Genomic DNA, 24,640 nt, shown 5'->3' with positions numbered 1-24,640 from the left:
TGATTGATTACATTTCCCCATCAAAGGTTATTGAAGTAGAAAGGAAAAATTCCAATGACTAGTCCAAAGACTCACAAGAGAGGATGACAATGACAAGCACAGGAAAAACAAGAGCAAGGAGACATCAATTACCAAGAAAGTAGTAATGCATCAAACAAAAAATGTTTTAAATGCTTCATCATATCTTTCAATTTTTACTGCAACTCTAACACACCCCCTTACATAACCAGGGGTGATCACTATGTTACCTAAGACTTAAACATGGGGTTAAGAGAATGATTTACTTATTTTTTTTTTTTTTTCTTTCTTTTATCAAGTGATATCACAACCTTGTATTAACTCTCATCTTACTCTTAAAAAATTCTACCAAGTATGGGTTGGCACCAAGTGCTTCAACTTTGCCTAGATATGTTTCCCCAAAGTTTCTTAATTTTCCTTATCTACACAAAATTTAATAAACAAAAACTCTAATTTTACATTGTTTCCCATCACAATGACTCAAATGTTGTCCATGATACAATTTTTTTTAGTTAATCTTGAAATCTTCACAATTTCGCCTGAGCATCAACCTATCCATAGTTTTTTTCAAGTACACTTGTAAATTTATTACATGTTGACCCATTGTTCTCATTATGCATTGAGGCTATTTTCTTCTTTCACCTCATCTCTATCTTAGTTTTGTTGGCCAAACCTATTTTCTTGCTCAAGACCAACCCTATTTTCTAGCATTGATCGGATTGCCACAAATATTTCCTTAGGTTGGCCTCACTTTCTTCTACAAGTCCATATTAGTGGAAAAAAATATCCTTGTTCATTTCTTAACCAACGAGTTAATATATTGAAGAAACCAAACAAACTATCAAGGGAACCCCATTTTATAATCTAACTTATGGCATGAAAATTGGGTGTCCAAGCTGAGTAAACACAATTACTCCATGCAAAACTTACACATTATGTGATGATGCTCTAACAGTTCATGGGAATAAATACAAAATCTAATTACTGACAACAATTACCATTAAAAAACCTAATTTTTAAGTTGGCATTGTGATTAGGATTCTTAACATCACCATGATGCTTAATAGAGAGAACTTAGAATCGTGTAGTTTAAACTAGAAGCTTAATTTCAAACACACAAATCTAACATCAATTAACAACATGGAGGAGTTAATACTACAAATTTTTATTCCTAGGTTATAGTGGAGAGTTTCAAGAAAAACATAGGAAAGAAGAACCAAATCTTAATGGGGCACACTTACAACAACTTACTAGGGAAATATTTGATATGGGTTCAAAGTGCTACGATAGGCCTCACCCTCTATTTGGCATTAAATTTAATGTTGTAGTTGTGAGCGTGATACTCTGTTTTCATGATTGGAAATGCAAATATTATATGATAGACAAAAATGATGCTTATTCAAAAGGAACTAAAATATGAAGTTTGGTCTTGTATCTGTCTAGTTTGACCAACAACCGATGTATCCATGAAGGTGTGTATTTGCATATGTTCTAGTGATGGATGGATACATTTAATTACACCATCTCATATCAATCCCCTTTGATTGAGCTTTATGTATTAATTTGGTTGTTAAATTTTTGTAATTCCTTATTACATCTTATCTACCTGTTGAAGAGGAAGTAGCTTGCAACGACCTTTGGTTAATGATATGATTTATTCAGTACAGTCCTACTCAACCCAATACCTATTTTTCCATTTTCCACAACAATGTTTAAGCATAAAAACATACATAACCTTGAAAGGTCCTTGAGGAAAAGACAAATTTTATTCAATAGTCACATTGAAGAATTCTGACTGTATTTTATTGATAGGCCCACTTGGCTCCTCATTCACAAATTATTATTCTCCCAAAATCATATCAAAGCCTCCACAGCCCAAAAGTAATTCAACCAATTATGTTGGGCTTTGAAGTTCCTCTAATTATATGCTTGGGAAGAGCATTTTGATAGTTAGCTTAAGAAAAAGAAGGATCAAGTAATAGCCAAATTTGGAAAAGAGTTGACATGCAAGATTAAAGGATGTATGGATTTTAGAAGGGGAAAAATTTGAACAACAGAAGGGAAATATTTCTTAAAACTCTGACTTTATGGTTACCTAGAACAACCCATATAATTGATCTACATGTAATCTATGCATTCAATGGTATAAATTTGTTGTTTAGGGAAGAAAGAGAAAATGACAAATCATTAGAGGAAATTTCAGCCTAAAAGTGTCCATGAAGTTTTTATGTAATTTTCATGTCATAATATGTAAACCAATCAAAATCCTTTAAATTTAAATTGAGGTACATGTAAATATTTTAGAGAGAAAAGAAGAAAAACTATGTTTCCCTCCAAAATCCATAACTCTTATTTTATTATTTTTCCTTTGGAGGTACTTTTAGGCTAAAATTTCCTCTAAAGATTTATGTTTAGATGATGATGGAAGTGGTGAGTGTTTTTCTATGAACAATTAAAGCAAGTATTAAGACTGATGTTGGAGAGCCAAGGCAATGGAGAATGATATATATATATATATATATATATATATATATATATATATATATATATATATATATATATATATATATATATATATATATATAATGCTTCCTCTCCATGCATGAATAACCTCGAAGGCTATAGTTGTCATTGTAAAATATCCCTTCATCATAGTGATAATACCATTCATCCAAATTAAATGTGGGGGATGACTCCCTTGCTTCAAACTTAATGTTGTGTCTTTTGAGTTTGTTGGCCCTCTTGGAAGAAACTATAACCCAAATGGCCACTTGGTGAATACCGCCTATATCTTGTTGGAATTGGTTCTACCTATCAGTGTGTACAAAATAATTAAATATGAAAGTGGAATGTTTTATGCCTATTGTGACGTTAATTACCCTTTAATCAGGGAAATTTGGAATATTCTAGTGGTCACTTCTAGAATGTAATGGAGGCATATTAGGAGAACAATGAAGACCCATAAAACCAAACATGGGTAGATCATATGGAAACAATCTATCAACAATATAAAACAAGTACAACAAAGTAGGAAATATGAATATAGGAAGCAGACAAAAGGGAATTCAAAAGAAATATGACATAATTATTATCTACAAACGCAGATATGTATATATACTCCATAGTGATATTTTAAATGTGTATAATAGCTTTCAAAATAAATTTCAATGATATGTAGGAAGGTTCCATTTTAATGGGATTTTTTGTGTTCCTTTAATGAGTCTATTTTAAACATATACCAAGTTCTCAAAATTCATGGAGATAAGGAACCTTATCCTTATTTCTTGAATCAAACTTGGAAACTTCTATTTACATATGAAATATTTTGATAGATCATTGGAACTATTTCTCATTTTTCTTGTCAAAATTGGAATAACATATATCTTGTTATTAGCATTGCATGCTACCGGCCAAGGGAAGTGGTAAATGATTAAGCTGCATTATTCAAAGGTAATGGTATGGATCCACTGAAATACAAAATTTGGGATTTTAATACACTATATATTTGGCATCCCAGAGGAAAAATGAGGCTTGCATTGCATTTAGGCAAAGTATTGAAGAATTATCCTAGCTCGTCCTTAAAGGACCTACATATTATTTTGCCCCAAAGGGGTGGTAAATGTATCTATCTCATCTCATGTTTTTCTAAATTGCCACTTTGTTTCTGAGTTCTCCATATGTTGGAAATTTTGAGATGTGGAAAACTATACCAATTCTTGTCCTATTTTATTTATGATTTAACCTTACATTTCTACACTTAGTACTGTCTCTATTTTTCTTTCAAAATATTTAGTTCAATGCATATCATGACATAAATTATTTTTCATTTTTTATCACTTCCCTTGAGAGATATTACTTTCTTTAAAAAAATGTAGAGCTTTCTCTTCATTAAGATTGAGAGACATGAAGATGGAATTCCAACTCATCTTCAGTTTAGCAAGTCCTTGCGATGTTTCACATACAAAGTTGAGTGTTAGCTTTATGACCAATTCCTCACAAAGATTCCATTACACATCGTTTCACACAATGTTATATAGGAATTAGAAAAGAATAAACCAATAGACATATCTCAACTATAGGAACAACCAGATCACACATCATGCCTCATACATCACTAGTATCAATTCAACTCAAATAGAACAGACATGGAATTCATTATAGAAGTCAATCTTGAACTAAGTTGGAGACTGCAACTCTTCACCCAAGCTTAGATTTGGCTCCACTGAGGTATTTATTGAAGCCCAATCACCCCCGAGTCAGATTCCATAACATGAGTGAGAGACTTGCTTATGGATTTATTAGTTTCATGTCACCGTGCAATAACACTTTCTTGTACTGAAAATTCATCAAACTGGAGGAAGAAACAACATCTAGATTAATACTCTTCTCTTGTATATCCTCTAGAAAGTGCTAATGAATTTATACCCTTTTCCCATCTTGTAGAATCTATTGATGAGCATGCTAGAGGTGACAATAGTACATTACAACTAGGCTCCATTGTCCAGCCTCTTGAAAGAATACCAATACACCTTGCTTTCTAATCAAATTGGTTAGCATAATGTTCAGTAGAATGGAAAGAACATCCCCTCAATATTGGCATAGAAGGAACCCCCCAGATATCACAATAGTTACTATTCCATTTTTGTTAAGATTGCAAAGCATGTTTATTGAAATTTCTCAACGAGACTTCCATCTTGGCCACAAACATTTAATAGTAGATAACATACTTAATATGAAAAGAAACAAAATAAATGGGGTTGCAAGCATATTTGCACAATTTTATTCACACATCTGGAAAAGGCTTATGAATATCCAACTTAGTTGTGAATTTACTAGTCCATATGCCACATATTTCACACCAATAAACCACTTTTACTGATAAACACATGTAAACCCATGTGGCATGCATAACACACCAATACATCCTAGTAATTGAGGTTGAATTTTGAGTTTTAATGTTGTATTTGTAAATGATAGGATGATGTTTCATACAATAATGTTCAAGTACTATGTTCACTCCTTTATAAAACCATAAACATATCATAAACTACAGGCACGTACAGCTACAACCCCATCACCATATCAATGTTAGTTGCATTCACCACACTCGCTCCTCTCATGGCTAGAAGAAAATTGATCTTTTACTCTAACAACAACCATGCTAGGTGTTGATGCACTTGAACATATCCAAATTTGACCACTAAACTTAATTTCTTTGATATTTATAGGATTTACTGATTTTGGACAGACAAAACTTCTGAGATTGAAAACTAAATGTGACTCTAGTGCCTTAAAATGTGAAATACACATTCTAATTGAGCCAAAGTGGTTGAGAATGAATGGGATAATTGGTTAAAATTTTCTATTGAAATTGCCTCCAATACTGATTTGTGGCATAAGAGGAATATTTGCTAATAATAAAGCAAGAGCCTATATTTAAGGATCTAAGCTAGGCATGTCATGCTTGTGTTGTACTCTTGCATAGTCTTAGGGTTTTTTTTGTGGTATGGATAGTATTCTTGAGTTCCCACCCTGGCCGGACTTTATTCAACTGATGAAATATTTTCAGCTACCCCCTATCTCTCTAATTTATCTGTTGGTTTTTATTTGTCATCCATAGTGTATTTGTGTGTCCCTGCCATAATATTACAGGGAAATCATAGTGGTGCTACTTAATCCTCTATCCCTGATATTTTTCCAACCTGTCCTTTGTGCATAAATGCCATCCTCCATGGCTACCTCCAAACAATTCCACATCCTAAGAAGTCTTCTCCCTCCACCTCAACTTTAGAATCCATGTCCCCAATTCAGCCTGGTAATTTGTTTAATTTGTAATAAAACAAAAAAGGGCAACCGGGGCTATCACAAAATCCACCCATCAAACCTACACCAAATGAAGTCTACTCATCGTTGCCATCAACTTTAGTTCATTCCTTGCATGGACCTATCAACATTAGCTGCAAAGAGGTGGAGACATCAAGAACCTAGGTCGTTCGTTCAATATCATACCCAAAGATTCCACATGATATCTTTTAAATAATGGGCCATACAGATAATATCTTTGAGGATATGATGAAGAATACAAATGATTTCTATCCTAATGTTGTGAAAAAACTCCTTGATGATTATTTGCACATACCTAACAATTTTATCTAGGAATAAATGGGGTGCCAGGAATCCACCTTGTCCATCCACTATCAAGTCCAACCCATACACATATCTTTCAAGAGATGGCTCATACGTATAATCTCTTTGATGATCTAATGAACAGGGAACATGATTTATTTAGTGATGTTAGGAGAAACCTCTTTAAAGGTCAAAGTTTCTTTTGGCTACATGAAATTCAAGAGGTCAAAATAATGTACATATATTGGGCTATTGCATAGTCTGCTAAATTTTTGTAGATCATAATCAACCATATGTCTATTATTACTCTTATTTGTTTTATCTCTTATTTTTTTTGCACTAATGCATATGTTATGCAAGTGTCTCACTATATGGATGTTTTGATATCAGAATATTTAATGCACGTCTTTTAGGTTTACCATTAATGTTATGGACTTATTAAATTGTTTTAGTAACAACAAAAAATGACGAGTTCATATAAAATGTTATCAAATTATCAAATTAGATGATCCATCATTACTTAAGATTTCTATTGTGCAAGAGTGCATTCACTCAATCAAGACTAAGAAACTAAAAGAATGTCTCATGAACTTTGGTCTACATAGGGAATTTAAGTACGTAGAGTGGGAGTTTCTCTATTATATACCTAGGGGGGATAATATGGGGTACCAAGGGAGGTACCCAAGGTAATAATGTAATAATGGGATGGGCCATAGTAATAAATAAGGTGGTTAACCCATGTCATGTAAGGGACCACAAGTAGTTAATAATAATGTAATGGGCCCATGGTATTAGTTGATGGTATGAGGGAACCATGGTAATGACCCATGGTATTGTATGTATGAGGCCTATATAGAGGCTAGAGACTCCATGTCAAGGATAGTAAAGAATTATTGTATGAACAGACATATGGCTTGTGGAGTGTTCTCCTTCCTTAAGGAGTGAATGTATGGTGTTGCCCTACCTTAAGGGTTTGATCAATAAAGAATAATTTCATATTATTTCTGGGTTTATTTGCATTATCTTATATTTTCATATCAGATCTATAATATTTCCAGGTTAGATCTATAACAAGTGGTATCAGAGCACTTTCTTGGGCACAAAAGTGGATTTTTTTTTTATTTTTTGTAGGGATTTTTGGGTGGCGAGTTTGCAGATCAGATATGTACATTTTGGTGAAATATATACAAAATATAATTGCAGATCTGTATTCTTTGTGGAAAAATAGTCGATTTCAAAAAAAAAAATCGGTTGAATCGGAGTCCGGATGAAGGAGATATCGCTGATCTAAAACTCAGTGGGGTTGCAGACAATTTTTCAGGGCAGTGAGTTTGCGGCGCAGATCTAGACGTCCTGGTGTATGATCTGCAAAATCTACTTGTAGATATGGAATATTTGTGAAAAAATACCTAATTTCAAAAAAACAATCAGTCGAATCAGAGTCCGGATGAGGGAGATATCGCTGATTTAAAATCAACTCTCTTTTTTGCAGAAATTTTGGTGACGGTGGGAGAGTTGCAGCGCAGATCTGAAATTTTAGGTGCCGGGATCAAGATTTCTATCACATGGGTATATGCAGAATGATTGTTCCATTTCTGAAAATAGGTCATAATAGGGATTTTGAGAAATATTGACGAAACTCTGACAATTTCAAATTTTCGCCAAGTAAGTTTTTTTCTAAAACTCTCTTCATGGCTTCTAGCAAGGCTCTATGTTTTATAGGAAAAGAAAATGGTCCTACTATTGAAGAATGCATAAAAACACACAAGTTATTATGGACACAGCATTGGAGAACTTTTGTAGTGTTTAATTTTGAAGATGAGGCAGCCACATGGTGGGGATTACTTAACCAAAAGAAGTGTTCTGACCTGCCCGATGAAGAATTTGAAAAATTACCTTTAGACAGATGGTCTCATGCCAGAAAACAAGATAAAGAGAAAAATGTGGGGCTATTTCCTACTGGTATATCCTTATTGCAGGTTCATGGATTGATTCAGAAAGAGAAGATCATTGCTTCTATCAATCCTAGTGGTAAACATAATTTTATCAATGTTAATTTGGCAAAAAAATTGCAAGTCCCAACAAAACATATTGAAAATACACAGGTTGATGATAAGGATGTTCAAATTTATAAGGATTTGAAACTTTCTATGGATAAGTATGTGTTTCATGGTGATTTTTATGCTTCAGATATGGATAACATGGATGTTGTTTTGGGATACCCTTGGATGGAATTAGTGGGTACTATAAATATTAATGTGCACAAGAAATTCCTGAAGCTCTGGTATAAAAAGAAGAAAATTACATTACAGGATATTTCTATTAATAAGCAGGTAGAGTCCAAGGAGGTTGAAGCAGAAGATGTTACAGGGACTGAAATATCAGATGATGAGCAGTTGATGGTTGACAATCAAACACAAACAGAGGCTGAAGCCGAAAAGGTAACTTGTGCTGACACATCTGATGAGGGTTCCGTGGTTGAAGTCATATTGGAAAAGAAGACACCACAACAGGCACCACAGCAGGGTGAATTAAAGAAAAAGACATCGTGGGTTAAAACTTCAACATATCATCACCCACATCACCCTGCAAGACAACCATCAAGATGCAAACCAAGTAGTCACATGACAGATAGCGAGGAGAGAAGATCCACCCACTACACATCAACACAGAAGAGCTGCCACGGTCAACTTCCATCTCAAGCGAGCGAGGCACCAGCGAGATCGAGGGTTCACCTTTCTCTTGGATGGCTAGATGTACGTGCATGGTACCAGTGGACTACTCTTTTGAGTAGATCTTATTATTTATGTTCTTCCCATGTTTCGGGGACGAAACATGCTTAGGGGGGTGGAATGTTATATACCTAGGGGGGATAATATGGGGTACCAAGGGAGGTACCCAAGGTAATAATGTAATAATGGGATGGGCCATAGTAATAAATAAGGTGGTTAACCCATGTCATGTAAGGGACCACAAGTAGTTAATAATAATGTAATGGGCCCATGGTATTAGTTGATGGTATGAGGGAACCATGGTAATGACCCATGGTATTGTATGTATGAGGTCTATATAGAGGCTAGAGACTCCATGTCAAGGATAGTGAAGAATTATTGTATGAACAGGCATAATGCTTGTGGAGTGTTCTCCTTCCATAAGGAGTGAATGTATGGTGTTGCCCTACCTTAAGGGTTTGATCAATAAAGAATAATTTCATATTATTTCTGGGTTTATTTGCATTATCTTATATTTTCATATGAGATCTATAATATTTCTAGGTTAGATCTATAACATTCTCTCATTGACTATGTATAAGATTAGCTTTAAGGATAGACATGTTCAATGGATTTTGGCCTGCATAACATCTATTTCCATGGTTGTTCTCATCAATGGAGAGCCTTCTGAATTCCTCAAAACACATAGGGGCCTCAAGAAAGGTTGTGCATTATCACCTTTTTATTTATATTGGTTATGGAAGCCTTTAATAGAGGAATCAAGGTTAAATATTATGGAGGGGCTATCGTGGGATGAAATCTCACTAGAGGCTATAACATTTCCCACTTAATGTTTATGGACAACGTCGTATGTGCTGGTGAGGCCAAGCTATCAATGTAGGAATAATTCCACTAGAATTTTGTGGACTTTGGTAAAGCTTTTGGTCTCATTATCAACAAGAAAAAATAGATTTGATCATCGATTCAGTGGATTCACCAGTGATGCTTGAAATTGCTCGCATGTTTGGGGTCAATATCTGATCCATGTTTGAGGGATTTAAATATATAGAATGCAAGTTAAAACCTAAAAATATTCCATAATGGACTGGGATTGGCTTATTTCTAAGTTTGATAAGAAATTGTCCAACTGGGATAAGAGATGGATTTTTATGGGCGGTAGAGTCATAATGATAACGATTGTTCTTCTTAGCATTCTGGTTTACCTGATGCATCTCTTCCATATTCCGCAAGCTACTATTAACAAAATTAAGTCCATGATCGCCAATTTTCTATGGTATGAAGTTGGTGTTGTGCAAAAGTTTCAACTTACGGGATTAAAGTCCATTGCTAGGTTTGTTCCAAAAGGTGGTTGGGGCATTATAAAAACTCAACGTTTCAATTTGTACCTTGTGGTTGTGAGCATTTGGAGGTTATTATTTGAGAAGCGGCTATGGAAAAATATTATGTTTGGGAAATATATCAAATAGGAAGGCATGGGGGAGTGGATTGTAGCTAGGTTCCATCAGTTGGTAAACCTTCGAAAATCTGGAGTAGTCTTAGGTTGGCCATTCCTTAGCTTTGCAACAATTTATGATGAAGGGTTGGTGATGGAATGAGAATTAAAGTGGGTCTGGATGTCATCAGAGGTCTCAATGGCAAGCATTTCCTCCCCATTTCTATCATTAAGGATCTTAATTCTCAGGGGCTAGATACTCTTGCTAGCTTTTGAGAGTGGTCCAGGTAGCGCTTTGCTACTCATACCTAGCCACATGCTTGGCATATCGGTTTATCGAAGGATATGGTGGAGAAATGGGAAAGGTATTACAATATTCTTTGCATGGAGGGAATTAACATCTTGTAGAGGTCTGATGTGCTTGTGTGGGGAAGACACACTAGGAATGACATGATTCTAGTCAAGGAAGCTTATGATCACATCACTTCCATTTTCCAATCATTGTCCTTCTTAGATATTACATCTTTGTTATGGAAGTGAGAATCCCCCTTGAAGATCAAAGGCTTCTTGTAGTTGCTCATTCACAATCATATTCTAACTTGGGACAATTTACTTAGAAGAGGTTTTTTTGGTCTTGGATGGTGTTGTCGGTGTAGACGGGAATCATAGGACAACTTCCACCTTTTTCTACGTTGCCCCCTCGTTGATGAGATATGGGCGGAGGTGGCATCAATTTTGGGAGTCCCTCATATTAATGATTCATCCTCCATCCACGAATGTTTCAGTCTATGGAATATCAAAGCTAAATCCCATAGGACTGTCCCCCTCTATGTCCTTTGGGGGATATGGAGAGCCAGGAATGCTTTGAATTTTTTAGGATAAACTCCCTACAATTAAGCCTGATGCTTTTGACATTGTGGATTTTTTTCCAAAAAACTGGCCCCTCGATTCCAAAGAACTCCCGTTGCTCTGTCTCAAATGTTGATTTGGTCGGCCTTTTCCCTATCTATTCCTTTGATGGTGCCTCTTCTGAAGGGGATTGTGAAGTGGGGTCTCACTTCACTTGGACCCTTCTGTTCATTATCATTTTTTCTAGTATGGTGGCAGGGGGGGGGCAATTATAGAGCTGAGTTGATTTTTTTGTGGGATGCTCTTCAGTGCTCTTCTTGGCTGGGCATTGATAGTATTCTTATTTTTTGTGACTCCCTAGTTATGTTCAACTCGAATCAAGGTCATTTCTCTCTTGAGGTTCCAATTCTCTGCAATTGGATTCAACTGTTTGGGAACATTGTCCTTTCTTTCTCAGTGGTCTCCTTTCAGCATGTCTATCATGAGTAGAACATGGAGGTTGATGTGCTCTCAAAACTCAGACTCCCCCTCTGCAAGGGTTTTATGTTCTTTGAGAATTTCACTCATGGCACGGGTTGTGGTATGGGATAATTTGAGATTTAATTCTCATTTCTAGTGTTGTGTTTTTGTCTTATTTTTTGGCAGTGTTCGTTTGGGTGGGGATCCCTACAGACTCCCCTGTTTTTCTTGCTTTCTAGCTCTTCCCCTATTGAGAAACTGTCTCATGAATGATTTTCTTCTTTGAAGTATTGATTTGTAGATTTAAATGCTATCTTCTTAGTATAGTCTTATATAGATCCATGAAAATGTATCTTTCTCTATTAAGGAATGAAAGTCTATTTTTTTCTTCTAAAAACAAAATGGATATAAATAATTTTGGTTATTATATTGGATTTTTTTTTAATATTTTTTTTATATAATGAAAGAATATAGAAAGAGTGCATACATTTTTTAACCAAATATAAATTTGTGGAAAAGGATGGATGATATATGGAGATTCACGCCATACTTCATCATTGTCATTAGTTACTTCTAAGTACTTATATTCATTCATTGAAAGATATTTACCAATATAATGCCGAGTAAAATAATAGCAATAAAATAAGCCGCAATTTTCAATGTCCATGCAATCGACAAGGAAACTTAAGAATGCAAAAATTGGTTGGCAATGTTGATAGGTACGTGCAAGGAATCAACCAAGGTTAATGGCAGTGCCCCTTATTTTGTTTGTGTGTATATCTTGACATGATCATCTCATAAACATTGTTTTGTCTATATTTGATGCTCAATCTTATTTCAAAAGTATAGACTAGATATACTATTTCTTTGCATTATTCAAAATGAGTTGGTTTTATTTGAGATGAGACCAAATCACAACAGAATTATATATTAACTTTATTTTCACTACAATTTAGCCGATAACTTTTATTTTTTTTCTGGGATCAACTTTGTAACCTGGGCTTCCATGCCTGGCCTGTGGTGCTAAATTTGAGAATCATATCTCAAAACATGATTTCTGCTATATCTACATTCCGAGTGTTATGAATCACCAATAACTTCCAATCAATTAAATAGAAATTTTATGCGGATTAACAGGAATATGAAAACAATTTTATCCAAGACATTCCAATGTTTAATCAGCAATGATGAAGCAAACCTATTGGTTGGTTCATCGACAATTGATGTTCAATTTTTCTTTCCCAATTTTTGTTACATAGAAAGAAATACATATGAATGCCAAAAAAGTTTATGTGCTATTATTGGAAACAATGATATATATTTGTCTTGAAATAAATGGGATTTGATCATCCGTGCTATAGATGGAGTCACAATAGAAGTAAGAGGAAAATGGAAATCCAGGCCAAAAAGTGAACAGTAAAAAGTGGGCACCAGAGTTTAGTATGGTCTTTCATCAACAAAGTTGTTGGGAGGGTAGTAATTTCGTATGATGAAGTTGTTATTGCTGTTACATTTTATGATGTTGCATCCAACATTAGTTGTTGTTCTCCAAACAATTTGAGCATTGTGGGTGCAGTCTTTCCTAGAGAAACAACTATTATCAGCATAGTTTCCATACACCCATGCATCAACTTCCTCTTTAGCATTTCAACGTCTTCTCTCCCCCGTAATATGTTTTCTTCGAAGAGCCTATCCAAATGTTGGAGGAGGCAGTCACCCGTTATTTTGTTTGCTTAAATATGCTCATAGGTTGTAAGTTACGCATCACATTAATGTTAATTGGTTCGTGAAAGGAATTAACTAAATTTGATGGTAAAGTTCTCATTAGACTTCGTTTGGTGCAGGTTCAGTTATAGGCATGCAATCTGAGGACCTGTCGCACATATTTACTGCTGAAACCCGTATTTGACATACATATTGCATTGGAATATCAATAATTACACACTGTAATATTTTGAACAAGTTATACATAGGTGAGATTACTGCACATCGATTCTAAAGACCAGAATTTGGAGGTCGGAGCTGGTGATGAGACTTGCTTTCATATTGTCTCAATTTCCAAAACATTATAACAGATAACTATAAACTTATTATCATGTTCCAATAATATCATTCCAATAATATCTTGGTACCAAATTTGGGTTTTAAATTTAACTTCCAAAGTATGGTCTAGTGAAAGCGGTCGAGAGCTTTGGGGAACATTTCTTTTTTGAAGACCAAATTTGGGTTTTAAGTTTAACTTCCAAAGTATGGTCTAGTGAAAGCGGTCGAGAGCTTTGGGGAACATTTCTTTTTTGAAGATTCAAGTAAGATTTTGAATTCTTTAGATTTTACTGACCCATGTAGCACTGGAAATGCATTGAGAATCTTTGGAAAGCCATGGAAAATAACCTCTCAATGACTATTAACAATGATTGGGTTAGTGTAGTTGTACTCACCGGGTGGATCCCATCTTTTCCTTTTCGAAATACAAAATTCATCTTACGTAAGTTAGTATAACCCTATTTCTGGTATACAATATCAGTGAATGGATTTTTCTTTGGGTGGAAATGAAGTATTTTTTCGCACAAAATTTTCTGACTATATGGAAGCTAAACTAAAATTCAGTAGATTTTTCAAATTATGCTTGTTTTTTTCTTGTGGTGGGGAGGAAGAGGAATATTAGTTTATTTAGTTAAAAATACTAGATTTTTGGTAAGATATCAAGGGTATCAGTTGATTCCTTTCGATTTTAGTAGGATTTAGAGACATTTTGTAAGATGATTTACACTATATTAACAATGCTCCCAGAATTGAAAATGTTGTGAATCTCTGGTATTTTTCACAACTCAGAGGTTTTAGAATTATAAAAAATTAAGTATGCACATAACTTACGGTCTCCTTGTGGATTATCTATATTTTTTTGACGAATTATCTGTTATCTATATTCTTATGACGAATTTATTTGTTTTGAATTTTTTTTTTATAACTTTGTTATATTTTCTTCGTTTTTCATTTTGAATTGTGTAGAAATTTTGGATATTAGGATTCTGAATCATTGATTTATGGGGTTTAACAGGTTCTTGTAGAATAAGATATTTGATTAGTTTTATGGATTTTATATTTTTATTTTTGTTTTTTAGATGTTTTTATCAATTTCAGTGATTGATTTGCATTTTTGCGTTGTTTGTGGTATTGGGCAAATTAGAAGTGTAAAATGAACATAGTTGTGATTTTCAGTCTCCTAAAAAGGATTAGGTTTTTTTTGGTTTTTTTGTTTTTATTTATTTATTTATTTCAACCATTCACTTTTGTTCTCTAATGTGGTTATAAATAAGTTTCGGTTAATATTTCAATCTCGAAAATCAATAATTTAAATAATTTAATTAGCTTTGTACAAGAAAATGTTTCTTTTTTTATAAAATAAAATATGTTTCTGTTCTTTTAGATACTCTTTTTAATTTTAGTGATTAATCTCTTATCATTAATTTCCATTCTTCAAGCAAATTTTCTTTCTTACTTGTAATATTTCACAACTTAAGACCCTAGTAGTCAAAATATAATGAAAATGGTGAAATTTGTGTATATAAAGATATAAATAAATTAGACACTCCTAAAACTAAATAAAACTTAAAATTATAAACATAAACAAAAAAAGATCATCAAAGTTTCACTTGACATGTAAGATAATTTGAAATTCCAAGCCTTCCCAAAGACCACCTTCCCCTCCCAAAGTTTCCCTCCTGTATACAAAAGGTACTATGGATAATATGTCAAAATTGTGAGCTAAGAATAAAATTAAAACCTTACTAAAACCTTATAAAACCCTTAAAGTAGTTATTCACATCTCCTAAAGACAAGGTGGATCTTATGCTTAGTGTTGGAGTCTACCTTATTCCTTGTTCACCTGGCAAATCTTATATTGGACAAAGAGGAAGGCCTTGTGTAGCTCCTCTAAAGGATCTTATATTCACCAAACATATAGGCCTTGTATAGCCCCTTTGACAGTATTCATAATTAGGTCTCAAAATATGCATTAATAGATCATTCTTTCAACACCAAACATCTCATTAGCTTTGATCATGTTAAGATGATGGCCCTTGCTCCTTTCCGAGAGAAACCCTTGAAATTAAAAAACATCCTGATAATTTTGAATTAAAAAACATCGTGATAATTTCAATACAAAAGATGACTACAAACTTAACCAACCTTAAAAGCCCCTCATTCTTAAACTTAGTCATTCACTCTCTATCCTCTCATCTTTTAATAAATTCTAAATATTTATTTATATTTTCATAATCCTTTCACATTTAATTACCTTAGTTTATTTTATGTTATATCATATTTTATTCTTTACTTCTTAAATTTTATTTTAATTCATCTTTTAATCTTTATGTATTTACTTATTTATAAAAAACAATATTTTTATATTTTTTTTTTTTGTTATTTATAAAGAATTTTATATTTATATTTTATTTATTAAAACCCATATTCTCTTGAGTTTTATTATTAATAATTTAATCTTTATTTATAAAATATCTTTTTAAATCATATTTATTAATTAATTTATATTTTGATAAAACCAAATATTTTAATAATCAAATTATAACCTAAATTCCTTTTTAATTGTATGGTTCATTATATTTCTAATATAAATTAGAAATTGTTTTTTTTCTCTGTAAAGACTAGTTCTATTAAAGGGAAATAAGAATAATATTACAAGGAGGTCGAAGCCTCAGTCTAGAGCAACTGAGTGCCTTCAGCTCATCAAAATTGTCCCATGATTGGCAGGACTAGTTACAATTACGCAGAAAACCATACATAGGAACCTGAATACAACGAGAAAACCAAAAAGAGGATTTGGGATAACCCCCTATGAGGCTGTTGAGACCAAAAACAAAAGACAGAGATGATGTCCATTTCAGCCATAGATTCACAGACTAACAAACCACAAAGACAAAGAACTAGACTACCAAGCCACTGAGACAAAACTAGAACCACAAAACCAAAAACCATATGAACTTAACAAAGTGAGCCATAAGGTAACTCTAGGAGGACACGAAAGGGTCTAGGTGGCATCACATGACCACGTCCTGGTCTGGTTGCTCCTCAACGTAGGACATGCATTGCCATACTAGATTTCTCCATCCCTTGCCACTTCACCAGCCCCGTTGCCACCAGGAAGATCCGATGTTGGACAGGTGCCGCTAGAACTGCCTGCAATGGCCATCGAGACAGAGGCCCCAAGAGAGCTGCCACCTGGTGACCGAGTGTCACCAGGAGCACCACCCTCGACATGCTATTCGCCACGCATGTCCACCTTGCCTTCTTCGACCAAACTATGCTCAATGCCATGGTTGCCCACATTTCTGTGACCGCCCTGAGAGTGCTCAACCGAAGTGCGTGCTGGAGCTTCAGGCAGAGCCTCTTCTTCAGAGAAAATGATAGTAATGTTGGTCGTGATAATGGGCCTGTTCAAGCTGCTATGAAACTTAAAATGAGTCGTCCGGAAAGCATTGTGCGAGAAAGGTCTGCAGGAAGGGCTAGGAGGAGGCGAATTCGCTTGAGATGAAGGCGGAGTAGCAGGAGGTAGAGGCTGATCAACAGAGTGGGCAGTCTGAGGATGCACGCGACCACCACGGCTCCCTCTATGTCACCTTCTCATGCGATGACGGACCATGGCTAAGCGGTGAAGGGGGAGCTCAGTAGAATAGGTATCTTCGTAGGGGAGATGAGACAACACAAAGGGATTCCGAGAAAGGTTCAGAGAGTAGGACAGAGATTCGGAAAAGAGAAGCCCAATTCCAACATCAAGAGCCACCAGGAGCCACCCGCTAATGGCTAAAACAGCTCTGCTGCAGAGATTTTCTGCATGGAGCAGGCAAAGGCAAGAGGACGGGGAGCAAACAATGGAATGGAAGGCCAAATGCCCCATGAAGAAAAAAGAAAAAGCCTTGTCTTGGCCGGTGTGAGCATTTAAGTCGATTTGCAGGCAGACCAGCTTTCGCCTTATGTGAGCTAGCATGAGCCAAGTTTGAGCTTGGAGAATTGTGCTGTCCAACAGCTGGCAGGGCTGAGCGCCGACACCATTAAATAACTCCATTAATGAAAACTTAATTCACCTGCATCTGGGTGCTCCTCTCCTTCTTGTTTCATTTCATTCTTCACAATATTTTGGAAATCCATGAGTTGGATTTCAGAGGCCAGTCTGGAAATTGATCCTGTGTGAAGATCCATTCCACATTCAACTCCAATATTAGCTAGTAAGTCAGCCACTTTATTTCCTTCCCGGCGATGTGCTTGAGAGTGATCGCCCTGTGATGGGAGAGCTAGAATTCAATGAGCTCAAGCCTCTTCGCCATTCTCCAACTGTTGCTCACTTTACTTGAGGGAGTGCCTTGCATAATTTTGGAGACCATATTTATGATGATCTGAGAATCACCTTCTATGATAAGCGGAAAGAATCCCTTATTTTGAGCTAGAATAAGACCCTGCCAAAGACCTTCCAGTTCAGCCGAGTTATTGGTATCCCATCCTTTTGATCCTAAAAAGGTTAGAAGAGGAGCACCCTTATAGTCTCTGAATATCCCTCCAAAGCCAGAATTACCTGGATTACCTTTCGAGGCCCCATCGAAGTTTAGCTGGAACATATGCTTGGGAGGAGGGAGCCACTTTTCAGGTGAATGTTCCATCGGAGGAGTTGTTCCTTTGGAAATATGTTCTTGATTCCACTGAAGGTTCCAATTAGCCCAGATATTTTGTTCTTGGGGAAGAGAAGGAAGGTCCTCCTGATACCAGGTATGGAGAGATAAGGTTTCCTTGATATTTTGGCAGATAATTTTCCAAAGATTCTCCATAGGCGCAGAATGATCCTTGAATATTCTTCTATTTCTCTCCTTCCAAATGGTCCACATGAGGAAGCCCAGAATGAGCTTCCATAAGAAGTTTAAAATCTTGCTTTGATAAGGTTTCCGATCCCAGTTGCGAACTGTGGCTATGATGTATCCATGTATTCTTCCTTCCTTTTGGCATCGAAAACTCACTTTTTCCCAGAGCTTGCACACAATGTGACAAGAGTGCATAAGATGCTTTATGGATTCCTCTTCTTGTCTGCAATTAGGACACATTGAGGGCCCGTGATAGTTCCTCTTCCTGAGATTGTCCCATGTGAGGATCTTGTTTTGACATAAGAGCCAGAGAAAGGTTGAGACTTTCGGCCAGTTGGTAGGGTCCCAGACTTTGCTCCAGAGAGGGTCTTTGACCATATGTTCCTTGATGATGATATTATAAGCCTCCCTAGTAGTAAAGGTGCCTTTTTCTTCATATCCCCATCTAAGGATATCCCTTTCGTCCGAGAGCTGTATTTTCCTTTTCATTAATTCTGTGTCAAGAGTTTGTTGAGCTTGTTTTGTTCCATGTCTTAAGATTTGATCCGCTTTAATCCATTGCCTATATCCTTGTGTAGGAGAGGGATTCCAAAATTTTTTTACCTTGTCATAGGTCTGCAAATCCTGCTCCGGAAGTTGCAGATGAGAAATTAGGTCCTTTAACTTGGGCAGCTGCTACCAAGAATCTTCCCAGAACCTTGTTGTGTTGCCATCCTTAACTTCCCAGAAACTATGCTGCTGAATTAGGCTTCTATGTTGCTTGGCCGAATTCCAGATTAGGGAACCCATGCTGACTTCTGACATTCGTATTAGTTCTTCTATTGGGCGATTGCTTGCATATTTTGCTGTCCATAGAGTAGCCCAGGGGGTGAATGGCACAGTAAGCCATTTCCACCAAATTCGAGCCCCCATGACCTCGTTTCTATGAGAGGGATCCCTCAATCCAGTGCCACCAGCGCTCTTTGGAAGGCATACTGTGTCCCATTTAACTAGAGCCCATTTGCGAGTTTGACCTGAGCTGCCCCATAAGAAGGATCTCTGGAGATGCTTGATTTCTTTGAGAACCCATTTGGGAGCTGCAAGGATAGAGAAAAGGTAGAGCGGCATGGAATGAAGAACGACTTTTATGAGGACTAACTGACTCGCCATATTGAGGGCTCTGTGAGTCCATAAGGAAAGGCGGGCCTCCAGTTTTTCTAAGAGGATCTTCCAAGAAGAATGCTTCAAGGCCGAGGTAGTCAAAGGAGCGCCTAAATATTTGGAAGGGAGGACAGCAATAGAAAATCCAAGAATGCGGGCTATAGCTGCTTGGGTATTAACAGGAGTATTGAAAAAGAAAATTTGGGATTTGGATTTATTGATATTGGCTCCTGAGGCATCCGAGAAATCCGTCAGTAATGATTTGAGTTGACGAGCTTCCTAGACGGATGGATGACCAAAAAGCATGTTGTCATCAACAAATTGCTGGTGAGTAAAGGCAGAGGAGTTATGAAAAGACAAGCCTCTAAGGAGTTGAGATTGCTGAGCATTTTTAATGCTTCATCCCAACCCTTCTGCCATAATAACAAAAAGGAAGGGGGAGAGAGGGTCTCCCTATCTAATTCCCCGAGAAGGATGAAAGGGAGAGGAGGGAATACCATTGATCAGAATAGAAAAGAAGGAGGAGGATAAAAGACTCATAACCCACCTTACCCAAGGAGGAGCAAAACCAAAAGCAATTAGAGTTTTTTAATGTACAGCCAGCTTAAGCTATCAAATGCCTTTGAAAGATCTATTTTAAGGAGCATACCTGGCTTCTTGGATTGCTTCAAGGAATGGATTATTTCATGAGTTAGGATGATGCCATCCGTAATCTACCGACCTTCGACATATCCAGATTGCTCAGGCGAAATGATGAGAGGAAGCAGCAGTTTGAGTCTGGAGGCGATGATTTTGGAGACAATCTTGTAGATTATGTTGCACAGAGCAATAGGCCTATATTTGTCAGGAGTGTTGGGCTGAGCTTCCTTGGGAATAAGGGCAATGAATGTGGCATTCAATCCAGGAAACATCCATCTTAAGGTTCTTGATTCCTCAACAACCTGCCAAACTTCCATTTTGATCAATTCCCAGAAATTGTGGAAAAAGTTGGAGGTGAATCCATCCGGGCCAGGCGCCTTCCCAGCTTTCAGTTGACGAACTACCGCTTCAACCTCCTGTAAGTCTACAGGTCTGAGAAGAAGTTGGTTATGCTCCTCAGAAATAATTTTAGGAATATTCCTTGTAATTTTTTCTATGGCAAGTGATCTGTCTATGTGTGGTTCGTGATGCGCTTGCTTGAAATAGTTTAGAAATTTGCTTTCAATTTCTTCATGTGTTTCCACCTTAGCCCCCTGCTCATTTTGAATGTGAGTTATGTTGTTATTCATTCTGTGTTGAATGGTGGTACTATGAAAGAATTTTGTGTTTTTTTCTCCATCCTTAAGCCATCTTATTCTCGATTTTTGCCTCCATAGCGTTTCTTCCTGTTTTTCCCTCTCTAAGATTTGCGACTCAAGAATTTTTTCCTGTTCTGACAGGTCATCTGATCGACCTTCAATTATAATCCTCTGTTGCAGTCATTTCATATCTTGATCGAGGGCACTCTGAGCCTGGAAAATATTGCCAAAAGAAGTATGATTCCATTGTTTGATCTTGCCCTTGAGATGCTTAAGCTTCTGCTGAAATTGAAACATCTTTGTACCATTTGGAGGAGAGAAATTGTTCCATTCTATGTTGATTAAGTTGTTGAAATCTGGATGAGACATCCAGAAAGCCTCAAAGCGAAATGGTCTTCGGATAGTGTTACCAGGACGAGTCCATTGAAGGGAGATTGGCCAGTGATCTGATCCTGAGATCGGCAAGATGGAAGCAGCAAAATCTCCACCTATGTGAATTGCATTGTCTGATAGTAAGAATCTATCCAGACGAGAGGCAATCTGATGCACCCCTGCTCTTTTGTTATTCCAGGTAAAAAGTCCATTATTGAAAGGCATGTCAATAAGCCAGTTGTTCTGAATAAAATCTTTTAGGTGGTTCCCTTCCTGATTCCCTCTGTTCCTGCCTCCCCTTTTTTCTTCCAGCCTGGTGATCATGTTGAAATCGCCTCCAGAAATCCACAGTGGGTGCAGCCTATCAGTGTTGATTGCTGAGAGGGTGTTCAGGATTTCTATCTTGTGCATAGCCTCCTGGGGAAAATACACATTGGTTAGATGCCCGTGTATGTTGGTCCCTATGATGTGAAAAATTGCTTGGATGAAATTCTTATTAGCATGGATGTTGTTGAGCATAATAGTATGAGCATCCCATATGACTGCTAAGCCCCCAGACGCCCCATCAGCATCCACTGCAGCGGTAAGACCTCCTGGCCAAGCTTTTGCTGCAATTCTTTCCAAAGCGATTGAATTGCATTTGGTTTCTTGCAAGAATAGGATTTGTGGTTTTTCTTGCATTATCATGTTTTTGAGTAGTCTACCTTTCCCTGGGCCATTGAGCCCTCTGATATTCCATGATATTAACTTCATTGGGAAGTGTTGTGGAGGGAGTTATAGTACTTTGTTAGCTTGGAGTACCTGCCTGACTCCACTAACATTTCTCCTATTCTGATTGTTCGTTGGAGATCTATTTTTCTTCCACGTTTTTTGTTATCTTTGGTAATGAATCTCCCATCCCAGAGGCTGCCAGTCTGAATACCTAGAGATTTTTGCCTTTGTGCCCATGATAGGATCTCCTCCAGATTCTCTAGTTGTCAATCTGGAATTTTGTCAAAAAATTTTGTTTTACATGCCTGCTCTAGGCCCAAAATGTCTAGTTCCCCAATGTCTATGCTTTCTGGTTCCTCCTCCATGTGCTGAGATTCGTTTAATTCTTCAGTTGTTTCTGTTGTTGTTCTGGAATCAGATTGTATGTTGTCTACCTCCATTCCTTGAATATTCCATGCCGGGACCTTGTGCTTAGCTTAGGAGAAGGTATCTTTGGGCAGAGGATCTTCTTGGAGCGACTTGGAATCTATATGCGCCGATTGTTTGTCCTTCTTTGCCTCCCTCTCTAGGGAAGCTGGATTTTCAGAGTTGAGATCATTTTGTCAGGCTAATGCTTCAAAGTTGTTGCTCGTGGAAGGTTTGGAAGAGCTGGCTTGAGGCATCTTAGGAATTGAAGCTGATTTCTTGTGATTTTTCCTGTGGCTGGCCACTTTGGTAAAGCCATCAGACTCAGGCTTATCTGAAGCAGATGGGGATGAGGGTTTTTGAGTTAAAGGACAGTCCCTAAATAAGTGGCCTAGGGCGTGACATCTTCTGCATCTAAACGGCACATGTTCATAGTCAATCAACTGAACCCATTCAATATCGTCATGGAATAAACTTACCACATCCGGAAGTGCCTTGTTGAGGTGCATGTAGATGCAGATTCGTGCGTAGGAGGTGTATCTTCGGATTTTTGTTTCCTCTGCTACTTTGATAAATTCGCCCAGAACATTACCAATTTCTTGTAGAGAAGCTTCATCCCAATATTCCATGGGAAGCGAGTAAAGTCGTATCCAGACTGGAGCCCAGCTGAGATCCTCTTTATCAGGGTTGAAACACTCTACCCATCCCCTGAGATACAGGCCAGCGACATTGAAGAAATACGGCCCTCCATCCAAAACCCTGTTCCGGTCCTCTAGGCAGTTAAAAATGGCTGTGAAGAACCCTTTCGGCCCCAGCTGCAGGGTGATGTGTCCTTTTGGGTTCCATTTCACTTCTATCCAACCACGTAACACCTTCCCAGTCAGCCAAGTCCTATGAACTTTCCAATCAGCGCATGGTACCTCATATACTGTATCTAAGTATTGATTTGGTTACTTGGAAGTTCTACTTTCGGACATTCAGATGCCACTGGCTTGCATGTGGTCGAGCTGAATTTGGGTTGTTCTTTGTCATCCTTTTTTTCCTGTTGTGAGTTCAGATCCATGTTGTCCTCATTCTGATCCTCTGGTTTGTCGCCTTCCTTATTCTTTTGCCACTCTTCATCGTCCTTTGGGGGAGGCGCTGCGCCCTCCCCCTGGGGGGGATTCATGGAGTTCGAAACTTCCCTGTTGGATTCGAAAAGTCGTGTTGCTGTCGTTGCTGGCAGGTCTGCAAATGTCTAGAGAGATCTGCTGTTGCAGAGGTTGCAGAAACCCTAGAATGTTGAATCGCTCCTTAGGGTCCCGACCAAAACTATCAGAGTTTTAGCTCATCCTATCGATCTAAATTAGAAACTATGATATAGTCTTGAAAAAAATAATTTATTAATCTTTGAATGGTTCTTGTTTGTAAACTTTTCATTCATTGAATTCATGGTTAGTTTTCATTAATTAATTTATTACCTTAATTTATTTATGATTGAAGATTTTTTAAGTGATAACCATATCAAAACTAATAGTTATATTAATATATTGTCTATGCTATTATTTTTTATATAACTAATTTATTATATAAATAGTTCTAGTTATTGGTAAAATCTTGAATAATTTAATTTTTTAAAAGTTATATTAATATTCCAATATTTAATTTAGTAATTGTCTATATATCAATAATGTAATCTTCCAATATTCAATTGAATAAATTTAATTATTCATATAATCTCTTATTTTAATATTTATATGTGGTTAATCACTAGTTTCCGTCAATAATTTTATTGATTAATTATCAGTTTGATTTTCTAAAACAAAATTTTTTAATTAATAAAATTTGATGACTTTTGATTAATTATCAGTTTGACTTTCTAAAAAAAAAATATTTAGTTAATAAAATTTGATGACTTATCAAGGCACTATATTTATTTATATAATCCTCTAGACACACCTCTACAATTAATTAACATTAGCTTTGTCTGGGTGGTGAGTACCCCAAACACGTGAAGCATTTCAAACTCTATACACAGTTTTTCCATAAAATTGACAATCAATATTATCATTAGTTCTGGATTAGAACAATTGAAAAATTAGATGAGGCCTTTGAAAAAAAAAATTGTTTGGTCCATTATTGCTTTCTTTGTAACCAATGTCTCCTTTCTCTTCTTTTTCTTCGGTTTGTCAATGCCATCATGACTTGTGAGCTTTTGGTCTTCTTGAAGTTCTTTCTTTCACTTCAATAACCTTTAGTGGGTGAAAATAAATA

General features: G+C 36.4%; 1 protein-coding gene across 1 annotated transcript; it reads right to left on the bottom strand.

Moving 5' to 3' along the window:
• Window positions 1–21,079: 21,079 nt before the first annotated feature.
• LOC149233268 (uncharacterized) lies at window positions 21,080–21,958 on the bottom strand. Its single transcript, XM_089382140.1, has one exon. It carries the CDS (start codon window positions 21,956–21,958, stop codon window positions 21,080–21,082), a length of 879 nt encoding a protein of 292 aa, XP_089238266.1.
• Between the last annotated feature and the right edge of the window lie 2,682 nt (window positions 21,959–24,640).

Source organism: Pinus tabuliformis, chromosome J (genome assembly GCF_031772625.1).
Source record: "Pinus tabuliformis cultivar Carrire ecotype Pingquan chromosome J, CPIR1, whole genome shotgun sequence".
In the NCBI taxonomy this organism is placed as follows: domain Eukaryota; kingdom Viridiplantae; phylum Streptophyta; class Pinopsida; order Pinales; family Pinaceae; genus Pinus; species Pinus tabuliformis.
This window is presented reverse-complemented; position numbering and strand designations above follow the sequence as displayed.